This window comes from Crocodylus siamensis, chromosome 4 (genome assembly GCF_052110815.1).
Source record: "Crocodylus siamensis isolate JL-2025a chromosome 4, ASM5211081v1, whole genome shotgun sequence".
Classification (NCBI taxonomy): domain Eukaryota; kingdom Metazoa; phylum Chordata; order Crocodylia; family Crocodylidae; genus Crocodylus; species Crocodylus siamensis.
The window spans coordinates 236,293,415-236,310,408 of NC_143398.1; the positions used below are offsets into that span (position 1 = coordinate 236,293,415).

Sequence of the window (16,994 nt, forward strand, 5' to 3'; positions counted from 1 at the left end):
CCTGGAATGCCCCAGGCTGATTATCATGGGGTCACCACGAGTTTTGGCCAGCTCAGTGTCTCCTTTTAGACATTCAACCTCAGTCCCTCCGTCCGAGGGGAAGCACACTCTGTGGAAAGCAGCCCATTTTGCAAATGCTGGTCCCAGCCACTTGCCTGAAATGAACCAGTGAGTTGGTCACAGATTTGGACTCGAGTTTCTGGCACCAGTAGCTGTTCTCTGATGACTCAGTACACTGCTTCTCTGTCAGACAGAAGATGGTATTTTGGTAAAAAGCTGTATGCAGTCAAGGAACCAGAGATAAATTCTCCAGAATGACTTGGGTTCATGTCCAGGGGTGGCTTTACCTCTCTGCTGCAGGAAGAGAGTTAAGCAAAGCAAGGGTCATATGCAGCTTTCAAAACTGAGTAAACACCTACACTTCTGGATGGGCTTGTAAAAATCACAGAGAAGCCCATACTGCTACATCCATGGGGATCTGAGTTAAACTACAATAATGCCCATTTGGGTATACCAGGGATGGGCAATTATGTTGGGCAGAGGGCCACTTACTGAGTTTTGGCAAGCCATCGAGGGCCACATGACAGGCAGCCCAGGGCTTCACGAGGGGTACAGGATTGTGGTTTTGGACCTGAAATCCATCTTTAGCATTATCAGTTATTTCACATGTCCATGTTCTGAAGGCAGGTTTTTTTTCAATTTAGATAGGTTTGTATCAACACCTCAGGCTGTGGAGATGTTTTGATCCATATCCAAGAGCTACAAAGGACTCCAATGTCTAGATTAGATGAAATCAAGATCTGATCTTTTGGACGGCTCTAAATCAAATGCTGTGGCTCAAGAACGGTGACAGTGCCATTGACAACAGACCCCCACAGACAAGATGGATCAAGCGCAATGCCAACTCTCCTCGCAGGTAAACAAGTCTTGGTTCGGCAGACTCCTCGGTGGAGTGATTTTGAATTTATGCTAGAAGTGAACAACACATCCTCACACCACAGAGATCATCCAGTGTGTAGCTACATTTGAGGGCCAGATCCCAGCCGCTCTTGTGGAAATACAAAGCACAGTGTTACTGATCCGCTGGCCTATGAAGAGCAGAGTCGAGTCCCACGTGCACTGAGATAAATACATCCACCTTCATTTGAATTATTTAATGGCAGCAGCAGCCATTTTGAGCAATACACCCAGACACATCCAAACCCAAGCCTTGCAGGGACCTCTGAGCTGGCAGAGCCCGCTACCCGTCCTTGAACCTTACAGCCGGGCTGGGATCTGCCTCTCTGCAGGTCACTGTGGGATCGGAGTCTAAGCAGACCCCTGGGGAAGAAATCAGGGGAATCATAGAAGCAGACCTGGAAGAGAGCTCCAGAGCTCACATCTAATCCAACCCCTGCCTCCTCCAAACCATTTTATACAATCCACGATCTAAACTCTACGTAAGACTACTGCCGACTCTGGCACAACACAGACCTAAAACCTGAACCTGCCACAGGTAAAGGAGGGGACCCCAGCAGCCAGTGTCCTGCTTCTATGAAATGTTGTCAATATATACTGAAGAGATCCCAGGGAGAGGGCCACATCTCCTGCCCCAAGGCTGTATCAATCTGACCAAGGAGTAAAATCCTTTTCTGACCCCAAATCTGTCCATGGAGGGGCAAGACCCTCTAGCCAGGAACCTCCAGCTTTGGTCCCAGCAGCAGCATGGGCACAGCCCAGTCAAAGCCCCCAGCCTTGGCACATCCAACACCCGATGCCTCTGAGTGAGGCTGAAAAACACCCTGACCCATGTGGCAGAAGCAGGAAGGGGAACCGCAAGACCCAGAAGCCTGGGCGATCCCCACAACAGAGCACAGCATGGCTGGACCCGGATCACCCCTGCCCAGCGCTGTCCAACCTCCTCCCACGAGCCTCAGCTTGCCAACACTGAGTCTATTCCAGGTTTCCACAACACCAGCATGCCTGCGATGCACACCGCGAACGTGCCCGCATGCTGGCAGAGATCACTTACAGATACAGTGCGTAGACTTGACGTCAAGGCAAAAGCACATTGCTACTACATTTCAAAAACCCACTGGAATACTATATCAATCAGATTTACCAGTTATCTTAATAAGTGCCCTATCATTTATCTCCTGGGTGACTCTCAGCAGCCTCCTGAGGATTTACAGGCCTCCCTCACCAACCACAGGAGTTTGACTCCGGAAAGTTCCCATGGTTGGCAAAACCACGAATGGTAAAACTAACGGCTTAAGGGGGAAAATGGGGTTAGGGACTTGAATACTGTACAGTATAGTGTATACAAATCATTTTTACTTACCTTTAATGCACGTGGTGGTCAACGGGGCGTAGGCATACCCCATGGGGCACTTAGGTTATCGGGGGTATGCTAGGACACCCTGGTTTTCTGCCACTCTGCCTCTATTGACACAAAACCCGGACGCCTTTACGCCCTGTATTTTTCTCTTGGAAAAAATACCTTTCACTTGAAAAATTGAGGACATCGAGGCGACATAAAGGGTTTCATATCGACAGAGGACAACCGGCCTGCCCTCTATGATGGCCACCCCACGGGTAGGGGTGGGGGCCACCTCTGGCCACGGAAAACCGCTACCCAGCGCCGTGGCGGGCGAGGGAGACCTGCACATCCCATTCTGGAGGGCCGGCGACCCCCCTGCCCCGGGCTCTGGCGGACTGTCTCCCTCCTGCCCCCCTGCCCGTTTTGTCGGGCTTCACCTCCAGTTGAACAGCTGGGAGGGAAGCAGCACCTCCCCACCCCCGCCCCTAAAGTGTCCCCGCTGCCCCCGCGGCCTGGGCACTGCTGGCGGGAAGCCCGCGGCCCTGCCCCCGACCGCGGCTACCTGCGCTGGGCTCCGGGCGGGGCCGCTGCAGCCGCGGGGAAACGAAAACGAAAGCGAAAGCTGCCGCGGCGGCTCCTCCTTCCCTTCCCCGCCCTGCCTGCCTGCCTGCCGCAGCTCGGCCCGGCCATGGCGGCAGCGCCGGACCCGGCCGCGCTCCGCGTGCGGGTGTCGGCGCCGTCGAGCGAGCGCCTGGAGCGCAAACTGCTGCTGCACTTCCAGTCGCCTCAGCGCTCGGGCGGCGGCGAGTGCAGCTTGCGGCGCGGCCCCGCGCCCGGCACCTACCTCGTGCGCTTCGTCTGCCCGCTGGGTGAGGCCGCGCCCTCTCCTGGGCACCCCGCGCCCCCTTGCTTCCCGCCAAAACCCGCCTCCGGGTGTCCCCCTCGTCGCGCGTGGCGTTTGGGGTGCGTCGTGGCGCTCTTTCGGGGTGGCCTCCGCGACTTGGCCCTCTCGGGGTGTCCCATGTTATTTGTAAGGGGGAGCTGGAGGCCTCTAAATCTGAGAGTGAGGAACAGGGCCCTCAAGCCTGCCTTGTCCGGACGCTGCCCCCTTTATTTAACCCCCTTGCAGTTACAGGGGCTGGTTTCTGGCCTCCTTCACCCTGGTAGACTCTCCGGCACCTCTTACAACAGGCTGGAAAACTCTGGGGTTTGGTACATCTTGCATGTTGGGGGAGGATGCGCCCCAGGCACCACGGCCTTGCTGGCTAGTTGGGGTTCATCAATGTGCTACACCATTCCTAATGTTTTCCCCCTATTTGTTCCCAAATGGTTCTAGCAAGGGAACGGGTAAAATCGCGTAGACATTACGAGATACAGCTGGACAAGAGAAATGTGCAGATCTCAGTCGAGCCACAGTCAGATGCAGCGGATCCTGGGGAAAGCCAGTCAACACCACTGTCCTCAGGGTCATCTGCTGCTTCGGGCTTCTTGCAGCCTCAGAAGAGTACTGCTAGCCAGCACCTGGGTGAAGAACGTAACGACAGTTCATCTAGCGCTTTTACCGATAAGGTATGTCCAAAGACGTATGAAACAATGGTTCTCCAAAGTCTGCTAAGTAACACAGCTATGGCTAAGCTTCCGTAAACCAGTTAGGGGAAAAGAGCTTGTTTCACCTTCTAGCGAAAATTGAAAAGCTGGAAATGGTTATTGTGTGTTGAATTTGTAAACTTCATACTCAACGAATGTGGGCAGTCATCCATTTCTCCGATTAGCACAGAAACCAGGAGAATAGTGGGGTGATTTAGGCAGGGAGGGGATGGCTGAGGAGTAAAGATTTCCATCTCTTTTGTGTTTGTGGCATGCCCAGGCCCCCTGAAATCTAGAAACTCATTCTGTTTTTCAGACCCAGTTTGTGCGCTCTGATCCTGGGTCTGGCTTGCTGTTGAGCGATTGAAGGCCTGGGCATGCGACACGTTTACACAGCAGTCTAACCTGCCTTTATATTTGTGTAATGAAAGGGTGGGGGTGGCTTAGTCCTACACAAGTGTAGTTTAGGAAAATTAAGATTTACCCCAGAAAAAAAAAAACTACAGAAATACACCAGTGCAAGTTGCACCACTGAGGTGTTGTGGGCCTGCACTTTTAACCTGGGGTAGATATTTATTCAGTGCAACTAAACTATTAGCAGCTCCCATGCCACCTAGTTAGGCAGTGTTATAATAGCACATAGGCAGGGAGCAAACCTTGGGATGACTGGTTGCCTGTCCACTCTACGTCCTGATTTAACTGGCACTGGTATAAAAACTGATTTAAATTATGCCACTGTTAACGGGTCATATGTCTTAGTCCTAAGGTTTGTTTATTAGAGGCTTTCTAAGGAATGCCATCAGACAAAGACTCCAAAGTATATCATAAGATATTTTGTATGTCGTGTTAACATCTGCTTGATTTCAATTTAAGAAAGAAGCAGGAGTTTTCTTTATATTGCCACTGTCCATCTCACGTGAGCGCATAGAAGATTTGGCACTAGCTGCATTCTGAACAGAGTCTCATAAGCATGCACACTTCAGTAGCAGTATACATGTATTAATAGAAGATGATATGCAGGAATATTTATTTGTAGAAAGAACACAGTCATTTGGACCACTTAGAAACAGTATCAAACCAGGGGCTGGCAAGTTATGGCCCACGGAGCCACTGGATTTGGTCTGGAGCCGGGAGGCTTTGCCCAAACTGCACAGGCAGGTACTTTCCGTGTCATGCCATAGATGCACAGCAGGGAGAAATGGCAGCGCCAGCCAGGTCATAGTGCCTGGGGCCTAGGCTGGGTTGTTCTGGCCTGCTGCCAAAGAAAATCACTGACCACTGGAATAGAAAGCTTTTTTAAAATAAAGTATTTGTAAAGCAAGCTGAGAGTTTTAAGAACTTTGCTGCTGATGTCTCTTTATTTTTTTTCACTTTCAGATTTTTCTCCATGTGTCTGCCACCTTGAATACCCACCTGTTCACTAAGCAGCAAAGGGAGGAAGTGATCAGTATGTGCCCAGGCTTAAAACCAGAAAAAAATCCTAGTGACCATGGGATTGAGAAAGTGACAGGAACCTATGCAGATATTGAAAAAGTGTATCACCGCTTTAATCAGCTCCTTGTAAAGACTGACCAACGTACTGATTTTTTACATGCTGAAGGAACAAAGGAGTTGGAAGATAAGAATGGTGTGGATGGAGCGAACAGTATTGAAGTGCAGTCAGCGCTCTATGAATACTTTAGCCATGTCTGCCAGGAACAAATAGAAGAATTACAGCAACATTTCAATGTAGAGATAAAAAGCCAGGAACAAGACAGCGGGCTCGTTTCAGTGTACTTCCTATGTGCTGGGAGTCCTGTGTTGGCAGAAAATGCTAAACAGTCTTTTATCAATGCTTTTCAGAAAGCAGTAAGAGATTTGAAACAAGAGAAAGTGGCGTTTGCAAATAGTTCTGAGTTGGATGAAGCAGTCCAGAAAGTACACACCAAGTTTAGGGGTCTTCTTGCCAAAAAGCAAGGGAATACAGTAATACTCCGGGGTCCAGCAAATGAGATCAAAGTGGCAAAAACATTTCTAGAAGAGAAAAACATGAACAGCCCAGTTGAAAGAAATATGAGAATAGGAGCTGGATATTACACCCATAAAAATGGAATTGAAGTTGATGCTACTGAATTTAAATTGGCAGAAACTATGTTAAATAAAGAAATTGAAGAGATAACAGTAAATTTCGATACTACAATAGAAAAAAAGCCCTGTCTAGCTAGCCAGAAATTGCGCATTATATTTAAGCCTAAGAACAAGGATTCCGATATGTCTTCACATGCATACGAAAGCTTCATCACTGCATTTCAGGTTATTTCATCAAAGATCATTCAGAAAACCCTCCCATTGAAACATCCAGCTGTTCAGCAACAAGAACTGGATTATTACCTTGATCACCTGCTATTAGAAAACTCGTATGTAATAATCAGGAGAAAGGAAGACAAGCTCCTTTTAACTGGTTTAATGGATTCAGTGTTTGTTGCTGAAAAGTGCATATCCAGCTGGCTGGAGAACTCGACCCAAATGAAAACTGAAACAGCTCAAATTAAAACTGGAACAGCCCATGGCGCCCAACAGTTTCACGGGGCCAACTTTACAGAGACAGCAGGAGTATCTCAGGAAACTGATAGAGGAAAAGTGGATAAATTCCTTTCCGAAGAGCAATCTAGACCAAAGGCAGAAGGAGAAGAGCAAGCCCAGGAGAGCTGTGCTATTTGCATGGATAAAATCAGTGAAAAAGTAACACTGCCAAAGTGCAAGCATGAGTTTTGCAAAGTATGCATTGATAAGTCAATGCAGTATAAGCCAGCCTGTCCTGTCTGTAATACTTTCTATGGATGTGCAAAAGGCAATCAACCAGATGGATCAATGTCTTTCACCACTAGATATTTTTCACTTCCTGGTTATCCTAAATGTAATACCCTTGTGATCAACTATCATATCCCAAATGGAATTCAATCCGTAAGTATATTTGAAGGTGATGTATGATGTTTCTCAATTTAAAAAAAAATGGAACTGTAATGTGAATTCAATATTGTTCATCCATTTATTTTTACATCCTAGAAAGACTCTATTTTTTTTTAACCTAGTAGGTATTTAATCCAATAATTTTTTTAGGCTCAGGTACTCTGTTAGGTTCAAGTACTACAAAGTTTAGGTTTTTAAGGAATTATCAAATCAAATCACACTCTATTTCTTTAGACAGTGCTATGAATATGCAATCAAATGTTTAATCGGGGCTAGAAGGAAAACCCTACAAAAATCAAATATTAACTAATCAGGAGTAAAAGATACAGCCAAGTGGTAGGCCTCACCTGTATGCCTGACCTTCCCTTTCACGTGTGTGAAAGAATCCAAACTAACCCAGTCAAAATCAATAGAAAAATAAGGTGTAAAGATGCTGTGAGAGGAGATTCTTGGGCCTTGTACTGGATTGCAGGAAGATGAAAGAAAGGAATATCAGTGCACTGGGGGGATGAAAGGCTTCAAGAAAGGGACCATCTCTTTGGTATGTGTTTGTATGTAATGGAGATGGCCCCTTAGCTGAAGCCCTCACCTTCATCTCATCCCATCAGTGCATTGATAAGTTCTTGACACAGTGAGTCCTGACTAGGATCCTTACTTACTGCTGCAATAAAAATAGTAGTGTCAATACCATACAAAAAGATGGTGTGAATGGGAAAAACAAAGGATGAAAGGAAGAGAGATCAGGATAGCAGGAACACAGTATATAGAAACAGCAATGGATGGGAGAGAGAAACCATGATAGCTGAGGAACAAAATAAAAAATTTGGTACACTGAGATTTTGAAGAGAATGAAGGAGTTGGAGGAGCTGAGATGTAAGATTAATTTTTGTCACACATTTCTACCATAAGTCACACTCATCTTTTACTGTATTTTTTACAAAACAGAAGGATCATCCAAACCCAGGGAAACCATATCACGGGACTAGTCGAACAGCATACCTACCTGACAACACGGAAGGAAGAGAAATTCAGGAGCTGCTTAAGAAGGCTTTTAATCAAAAGTTGATCTTCACAGTGGGTCAGTCACGTACTTCTGGTATAGATGATGTTGTCACCTGGAATGACATTCACCACAAGACACAGACACATGGGGGACCACAACAGTGAGTATTTTATTTTTAAGCAGTTTTGCTATGCAACAGGGGTGCTAGACTGTCTGCTTTCAGCCTTGCATGCACCTCAACATTTCGACATTGTTAGCCCCAGTGCATACCGGTCACACACCTGAACAGATCTTTACGCTCACTGTCCCCATCTTTGCACCTTGTGTTGCCATTTACATTGGTACAAAGTACTTGTGCACAAACCTTGTTTTAGTGCATTGGTAGTTACACAACTACTGCAAACTCCCATCTTCCAAGAATTGTGTGCTTAGACATACTCATGTCAAAGAGCTAGTTTGAACAGGGAGCATAGGCCTTCTTGCAACAAGAAATTAGTCCATCAAATGCAATACTATGTCATATCCTTCAATTGTGTTTGGACCATTCATGGTACCATCTGTCATGCATCAAGCCATTTGCCTATTAGCTATTCAAAGTGCCAAAAAGCATCCAAGTATGCTTTTTGGCATACTTAGCTATGATCTGTTGCCCCCCCCGCTCAGAATAGGCAGGTATGAGAGTAGCCAAGATTATATAGAGCTTGTCTCAATCCCATCATGCTTTTCCCCCCAAGAACTGACATCTTGACCCAGGGTGCAGCATGTGCTATGGGTACAGAGTGAAAACTACTGTATAACATTCTGTTGATGTGGTTGTGTCACGTGGCCCATGGAGCTGGGAAATGGAGCAAACAAGGTTGATGTTTGCCACTGAAATCCAGGCATACAGCCCAGCTTGTGACCCGTACCGATGGCAGGAGGCAAGCAACAACTACGGTAACCCCTATGGCAGAAGTGGGCAAAATACAGCCTGTGGGCCAGATCCAGCTCACCAACTGATTGGATCCAGCATGCAGGTGGGCACCTGCCAAGTAAATGGATCTGGCCTGTGGGTGGGCAGCAGCTCCAGTTCCGGCAGCTGCTTGGTGCCAGGCAGCTGGAGCTGCTTCCTGCATGGTGAGCGCACTTGGTTTCTCTCTGTCTCTGGGTGGGGGCTGCCAGCAGCGCAGAAGTGGAAGCATGAATGTACCCGCAGCTGTAGCATGCCCTGCTGCACCCCACCACCTTCTGAGTCCAGACCTGGCAGCTACTGGCTGAGTCCACATCTGCCCAAATGTGGCCAGAAGCTTCCAGGTTAGGTTCCTGGGTGCGGAGATAGATGGTGGCTTGCCACAGCTATGGGTGGGTTCAGACTCCCACTCTGAGACACCTGGACAGCTCACCACAGCTCTTTAAGTGGCCCATTGCCTTAAATAATTGCCCACTCCTCCAGTATGGCCACCCTCACCGTTTGCCTTGCTGCTGCTGCTTGCCCTGCCATCACCACTTGTCCCACTACCACAACTGCATCCAAATTCAGACCACAAAGCAGTGCAAGTTAGATATCCCTGGATTAAGGTATGTACATGCTTTAGGAGATGTGTGGGGAAGATGTTGGGCTGTTGCCAGCTGCTGTTTTAGTATGCAAATAGCCGAAATACTCATTCTCTTTTTTTCCCTTAGGTTTGGGTACCCTGATCCAAATTATCTGAAACGTGTTCGGGAAGAACTGAAAGCAAAAGGAATTGAATAGAGAAACATAACAGCCGAGTATGCTTCAGTTATAGTCATTGACATGTATAGAATTTAGTTGAGCAAGATGATTACAAAAGCAAGTATAAAATTCCAGTGCTTCCCCTCCACCTTGCCTAAGACAGTCATTCTACTGTTCTTACACATGACAGGATTTGGTTTTACAGTTGCAATAGGCATAAGGATAGTGATGTGCTTTGGTTCCCTTATATATGCCTTATCCTATAAACCATTGGTTTGCTTGAATAATTCTTTCCTCCAGGACTACACTTGTGAGTAAAGTAACTCACACGAGTAAAAGGCTTGCACTCTCAGGACCTGTGCTAGCAATCTCAGTATGTGTTGTTCGAGGAAAAAATAGTAAAGCAAGATCAGATGGAGAAGTGAACAAAATCCTTTGGATTGAAAGTAAATGTACAGAAAAATGGAATATCAGGGGCTGAAATTGTTTACAAAGTTGGGTTGAATTCAGTGAATAGTTTTGTATGGGGGGGAAAAAAGAAGTTGAAAATGCCACTTTGTTCTGATACCAAAATGAAACATTTCATTTAAATTTTCATTCCAAAACTGCACTTTTCATTTTAAAATTACCTATATTAAAAACAAAGTTTTAAATATCCCAAAACAGAAATGTTTCCTGTTAAATCAAATTAAACACTTCAAATTTAACACCCTCACCCCACCTACCCACGCAGTTTCTGTCATTTTGCCAAAAATCCTGCACTTAATTTTTTCCATTCTTTTAGTATGGCCCCATATTGTGGAAAAAAAATCCATTAATTCACCCAGATATGTGCTCTCTTCAGCTCCTTATAAGACATCCATCCCCCTGGAATCAACATACCTTCAGAGAAAACTTTTTAAACAGAAGTAACCAACATCTATCACATGCAGTTCGTCCCCTTTCTTCCTCACTCCAGGAAAGCTGCATGAAAGTATTATAAGGACAGGAAGTGTTGTGGGGGGTTTTTTTGCATTAGTGAAGTGTATCCAACATGGAAAGTGCTAATGTGTGATATGATTTTGGAGACTGTTTCACAGTTTTCAGGTGTGTTAAGTGCCAAAAACTCCAGCTGAAAGCATTAGGACCCCAGGTGCCCACCACATTTCCAAATTAGACATAGCTCCGAGTCTTTGATTATGTTTAAAAGCCTAAAGATAATGCATTTTAAGCCATTTAAATTTCTGTTTTCTTTTGCTGGTAATTACAGCATATCTGCTAGTATGTAGGTAACGGATTCTTGGCTGACATAGCTTTGATTCTATTAGACATGTACCTGTTGATGTTCTACACCAGTGGTGTCCAACCTTTTTGGCAGGCTGGCGACAAGTTGGGGAAGTGCCCCCACCCCAAGCCAGGATAACCCTTCCCTAGCCCACAACCATTAGTTTTGAGTGGTGAGCAAGAATCCAAAGCCCCGAATTTGGTGGCAGCTGCAGGGCCAGGGAAGAGCTAACCTGGCTTTTGGAAGTGACATCCGATGCCTCCTCTCCATTTACAGAACACATGGGGCTCCTGTAACACACACATCTGCTGTCTGTAGCGTGTAAGCCCTGGGTTCCTCATCCCTGTTTTACATTGAATCACATGTACCTTAAATTTTCACTGCTATTATAACACACGTGGCTTTGACTTAGAGTAGTTGGTAATTGTTAATTAGCTGTACTGTTATAAAATACAAATGTTGTCATCTTTAGTTGTCTGGTGTCCTTTTTATTGTTCCACATAATCTAATTTTGTAGGCTTCTACTGTGTAGGATGCTAACGTACATTTAAAATGTTCATAAGATTTGTATAGTGCCAGGGGTGTGCTCTTTGCTGTACAGCACTAAAGGAGTCTCTGGTCCAAGGGCTTCTTAATCCATTGAATGAAGTCAGTGGGACTGAGTCACAGATCTGAGCAGTAGGATTAAACACACCTTTTAATGAATTTAGTAAAAATGACAGCAGACAAGGGAGGGAAGGATTGGTTACGAGATGTAGCAAAATGAGGTTTTATGCCCATGCCCAGAAAACCCTGCAAGCTATGTAGGTGTCCTGAAAATACCCTCCAACCTAGTTTTTTAAGACAAGGATCTGGGAAGAGGAGAGACATGCCTCACCCTACATATCTTGGGAGCCTTTCAGAATTAAATGCCGAGGTAGATGAAAAATAGAGCCATCCTGCCTACACAGTTTTGGTTGACTAGTCTGAGCTGAGTTTCACCAACGCACAGTTATGATTAACAGCTCTAGGTGCAGGTTCCTCTTAACAGAAAGAGCTTTACATGTGACATATCCCCAGCTTATAAGTTATTACCACCAAAATCAAATTGCTTCCATTGGCTGCAAATGGGTAATAGACTTTAATACTTTTGTGGATTAGCACCGCACTTTGATACTAGTAAGCCTCCAGTTCAACCTGAGCTTTATCTCAGCCGAAAGCTCACAAAATCTGGAAAGAGCTGAGCCATATGTGTTCTCAAAGTCAAAGATTATTCATATCTGCTAGTCTTTACTATTCAGGTGTTATTCATGGAGAACAGTGACTGTTTTTGTTACTGGTTACACTAAAGTAAGCGGAACATTGATTACAGATACCAAGGAATGAATCGAGCCTGAATAAGGTTTTGGAATAGAGCATCAGATGTTGGTCTAAGGACACAGGCAGACAAGGTTCTCTGGGTAGATGTGATATCTTTTATTAGACCAACTAAATCTTTGGAAAAATTTATCTTTGCAAACTTTCAGACACAAACATGCTTCTTCAGGCATAGGGAGAGTCTGGTGTTTTGTCTGCTCTCCTGGGTAGAATAGAAGCCAAAATGCAGGTCTGTGAAAATGCAAATATGTAGCAGCGAGGATCAGAGGGAATGGGAGACAATAGGTGTGAGATGGGGGTGGGGGAGAACATTGACTTGGTGCTAATATGTAGCTGGTAAAATGCAGACAGGTTACCTGGGTTTCTCGGATGTCAGGCAGGTCATAAATCCAATATTTATATTTAGTCCAGACAAGGTTCTTTGGGTGAATCTGATATCTTTATTAGGCCAACTTAAATAGTTGTGGGGGCGGGAATTTTAGCAAGCTTTCGGGTTTAAAAACCCTTTGTCAGCCTCTGCAGTTGGTGTGTGCTCTACCCCTGTATTTAGTCTGTGATTTTCTGAATCCGGTAGATTTATGAAGTGAAGTCTGTAGGCTTGTCTATCTCTCTCCCCTTACCACCCCCTCTCGCCAGTACCCAGGCAGCCCCTCCCACATGTGCACATGCCCCCGCCACACACCCCCAACCCCCACAGGGCAAGGCGGGGATCACACCTGTCCTGCTCCTGAACACTGTTCACCACCAACCCAAAGCCTCATAGGCAGTTTTGGTGAGTTGTTGGAGAGGAGGAAGGACTTGGGTGGGAGTGCTGTGGGGCTGGCCCCACACGCTGTTACCATCTGCGGCTGGGGACTAGGCTGGGAGCACAGGGAGCTGCACGCTGTGGGGCCCCACTCACTACCACCACATGCAGCTCCATGGACTGGTACACTCCAGTGACTCTGAGGACCCCCCACTTCACACACACACCTACAGCCTCCCACATACCCATCACAACCCCCACACTCCCCCTCAGCCCCCACACACACTCCCACATCCCTAGGGTTACCATATGCCCAGGGTTTCCTGGACATGTCCTCTTTTTTGGCCCCCTGTCCTCGTGCAAGGAAATAGCCAGGTTTTTGCTGGGCACTAGCAGCTTGACTACTTGGGGCTGGGAGCAGCAGCAAAGGTGATTGGCTGTCAGGGGTTACATGCTCTGCACACAGGCTTCGGCAAGCTGCTCCCAGGTAAGAGACGCACAGTGCATGTGAGTGTGAATGTGTGTGTGTGCGCGGGCTGGGGGGAGGGGGGCGCAGGGGCTGCAAGTCCAGAGTGCAGGTCACCAGCAGGACTGGGGAGCAGGGGACTGCGGGCCGAGAGTGAGGGGCACCAGCAGGGTCAAGGGGGCTGAGGCATGCGGGTTTGGAGTGAGGAGCAGCACAGGGCTGGGGGGCACGGGCTTAGGAGCAAGGGACAGAGGCAGGACACAAGCAGATCACTGCCTCCCCCAACCATATACCCCGCCTCCACATCCCCCTCCCTCTTGCAGGTGTCCTCTTTTTTGATACTGGAAATATGGTAACCCTATACCCCCTACCATACCCCCAAACACACCCACACCCTCCTGCAGCCCCTACCCCAACCATATACCCCACACATCATACACACACTGCACACACACCCGCTTATTCTCCCCCACCATCCCACATACACCCCCCTACCCCCACACATAAAATACAAGAGTAAGACTGCATTTTAAACTATGAAGCAATCATATCTAGATACACTATGCAAACACATAAATAAATCAGGACAAAAAATTTTTTTAATAGAATTAAAATAAGTTATAGCAGGTGTTTGGGTTTTGGGGGTTTTTTTTAATATAATATGATTTTTCTTCCGGCTTCAAAATGGCAGCACCCTCCCTCTGAAAAGGAGTATTTCTGGGATTGGGGAGGGACTTCTGGTGGCCAAGGTCAGGGGCTAGGGAGTGGAACTCTCAGTCCCAAGGCAGTCAAGGGGCAGGGCTACCCTTGCAGCCCTGGACAGTATGCCAAAACTCACCCCTGCTGTGCACTCTTTAGAAGAAGGGTATCATAGTCCACAGTCAAGCCTGGATCTGGCAATAGGGGAACTTGCACTCAGGGATGGACAGAAGGGATGGGGGATAGTTCCCCCAACTTCTACCATAAAAGGGGACATACCTGTTTTAGAGACATTTTCTGTCTTCCTTCCATTAGACCAAATTTTCTCCATTAGTGTCACAGGGAAGTTTATACAGAGGAGGACACAAGAACCACTGGATTTGACAGGGTATAGCCCCAACCGAATGGATTAAGAGATGAGCCTAGACTTGCTGTAATCTGCCCTGCAGGTAGCACTGAAGCAGCAAACTGAGTTTTGTGACGAGCTCTTTGCATGTGGGCTTCTTCACCCAGAAAGCTGGATTTGAAGAGAATTCAGGATTATACAATACATGGGGAGCCGTTCTTTTCTCAGTTAGCACAAGCCGCTGTGCTCCATCTCTTCCTTCACGCTATCAGGATATACAGCAACAGTGCAGCGTGAACCAGTACAACTTCTGTCATGGTAGCAGTTGTTCTCTTTCTTTGTATTTCAGTGAAGCAATGGGTCTTTAACAAAAGGCCCTATTACTTCAGTTTAGCAGAGAAATAAAAATGAAAACTGGTTGCTACAAAACTTGAAAAACAGGAAGTATCAAGGCCATGTCTCCTAATGCAGTGAATATGAAACACACTCTTAGACCACAGAGGCCCATTTTGTAATGCCAGGAATAGCAAGATGATTTAATCATTTTGATTTTAAGAGTCCAAAGCAGCAAAACAACTTCAAAAGCAAGAGTTTGTTCCTAACATACCTCAAAACAATCCCCAAATATTTAACATTATAGGAGGGGCGTAGTAGCATCACTGAATTACTTATCATTTTGTTATGTGCCTGCCTCCAAGTTATTTGGAAACCAGTTTATCCCTTTCTGAGAATGAGGCAAGGAAAAAAATCACTGATTACCTCAAGTTTTCCTTAAAAAAAAAAACAAAAAAAACCCAGCAGTGACCTGCTTTTTGAAATGCTGCAGAAAAAAAAAATTGAAATGCGGAAGGGTGAAAGCTGCTGGATCAAGGATGTGCCTTTTACCATCCCCATGAAAATATGTGCAAAATGGCCAAGTTATGAGCTTGGGGAAAACTGCCACTCACGCACACTGGGCAGAGTACTTCCTTATGCTTCACGCTGCCAGATAGGCTACAGGAATAAGATCAAGGAGCCTGTGTCTGCTTTTCTCATAGTGCTTCATTCTGCTGACACCTTGGTAATAGGGAGAAAACCACCTGAATCTAATGCAGATGAGATGGGAGGTGACTGAGTCACAGAGCTGGGGGCAAGGGAGCTGCTGTGGAAGACTGGGATGGGAGGAAACGAGGAGGGGACTAGAAGTCAGTAGTGGAAGATGCTGAGGATGGATGAAGGGTAGGTGTGTACGACGGGCAATCCAAAAGGACACAAAGTAGGTTAGTAGGGAGCCGTCTAGAACTAGCCAGTATGGCATGCTAAGGCAAGGATGTGGCTTATATCTTGCCCCTCTCCAGAGCACTGTTATAGATTTCTTTTTAAAAACAATTGCCTTGTACCTTTTATCAGCTAATGCCTATTGGACTCACTCTGGAAGACTCAGGAGACCCAGATTCAGTCCCCTCCATCTGGGGATGAGAAGTGGACCTAGTGATCGATGGGAAGTTGGGTGACAGCGACCATGAGCTGATCACCTTCACCATCCGCCGTAAAGCTGGCAAGTCAGTCAGCAACACAGAAGTCCTTGACTTCAGAAAAGCCGACTTTGACAAGCTCAAGAGGCTAGTCGGTCAGGCCCTCAGGGACCATGACCCCAGGGAGATGGGAGTTCAAGAAGAGTGGTTGCTTCTCAAGGAAGCGCTCCTCAGTGCACAAGCTAAATCTATTCCAACACGGAGGAAAGGCAGCAAGAAGGCACAGCAGCCCCCCTGGCTCTCCAGAGACCTAGCGGACCTACTGTGGCTAAAAAGGAAAGCCTACAAAGGATGGAGGACGGGATTCACCTCCAAGGAGGATTACTCCGCACTGGTCCAGTCCTGCAGGGACCAAACCAGGAAAGCCAAGGCTGCAACTGAACTCCAACTAGCTTCAGGCATCAAGGACAACAAAAAGTCCTTTTTCAGGTATGTGGGGAGCCAGAGGAAAAGCAAGGGCAATGTTGGACCCCTGCTAAACCAGATGGGGCAACTGACAACTGACGCCCAGGAAAAAGCCAACCTATTAAATAGGTACTCTGCGTCAGTCTTTCATCAGTCACACAGGATGCCCATGCCTGCTATGGGACAGGGAAATCTGGGTGAGGGGAATCCCCTACCCTCCATCAATGCTGACCTCGTGAAGGAACACCTTGAGAAGCTGGATACCTTCAAGTCAGCTGGCCCTGACAACCTGCACCCCAGGATACTCAAGGAGCTGGCGAGCGTCATAGCCCAGCCCCTGGTACGGGTCTTTGAAAACTCCTGGCGCTCTGGTGTAGTGCCCGAAGACTGGAAGAAGGCCAATGTGGTGCCGATCTTCAAGAAAGGGAGGAGAGTGGATCCGGCTAACTACAGGCCCATTAGCCTGACTTCTATCCTGGGGAAGATCCTAGAAAAGTTTATTAAGGAGGCCATCCTTGAGGGACTGGCCCAGGCTAACATCCTAAGGGATAGCCAGCACGGGTTTGTTGCGGGTAGGTCTTGTTTGACCAATCTCATTTCCTTCTATGACCAGGTGACCTATCACCTGGACAAGGGAGAAGAGATTGATGTCATATATCTTGACTTCA

General features: G+C 46.8%; 2 protein-coding genes across 11 annotated transcripts in view; one reads left to right on the forward strand and one right to left on the reverse strand.

Annotated features, from left to right (window-relative positions):
- Nucleotides 1–3,158, reverse strand: part of PARP9 (poly(ADP-ribose) polymerase family member 9) — a 22,788-nt gene extending 19,630 nt beyond the window's left edge. Inside the window, exons 1-3 of one of the 10 annotated variants that reach the window (XM_090045935.1) lie at nucleotides 2,862–2,880; nucleotides 2,321–2,421; nucleotides 156–243 (exon numbers count right to left, since the gene is read on the reverse strand). In XM_090045935.1, the coding sequence (XP_089902061.1) occupies nucleotides 156–243; nucleotides 2,321–2,363 (131 nt within the window). In that variant the 5' untranslated portion in view covers nucleotides 2,364–2,421; nucleotides 2,862–2,880. Of the gene's footprint in view, nucleotides 1–155; nucleotides 355–2,320; nucleotides 2,762–2,861; nucleotides 3,002–3,143 lie in introns of those variants that run through there. The other 9 variants (XM_090045937.1, XM_090045939.1, XM_090045942.1 and 6 more) reach the window with 9 other exon arrangements.
- Nucleotides 2,988–11,266, forward strand: DTX3L (deltex E3 ubiquitin ligase 3L). Its single transcript, XM_090045943.1, has 5 exons — nucleotides 2,988–3,168; nucleotides 3,636–3,868; nucleotides 5,264–6,829; nucleotides 7,781–7,998; nucleotides 9,501–11,266. The coding sequence occupies exons 1-5, from the start codon at nucleotides 2,988–2,990 to the stop codon at nucleotides 9,568–9,570; spliced, it is 2,268 nt and encodes a 755-aa protein (XP_089902069.1). The 3' UTR covers nucleotides 9,571–11,266.
- Nucleotides 11,267–16,994: the final 5,728 nt, after the last annotated feature.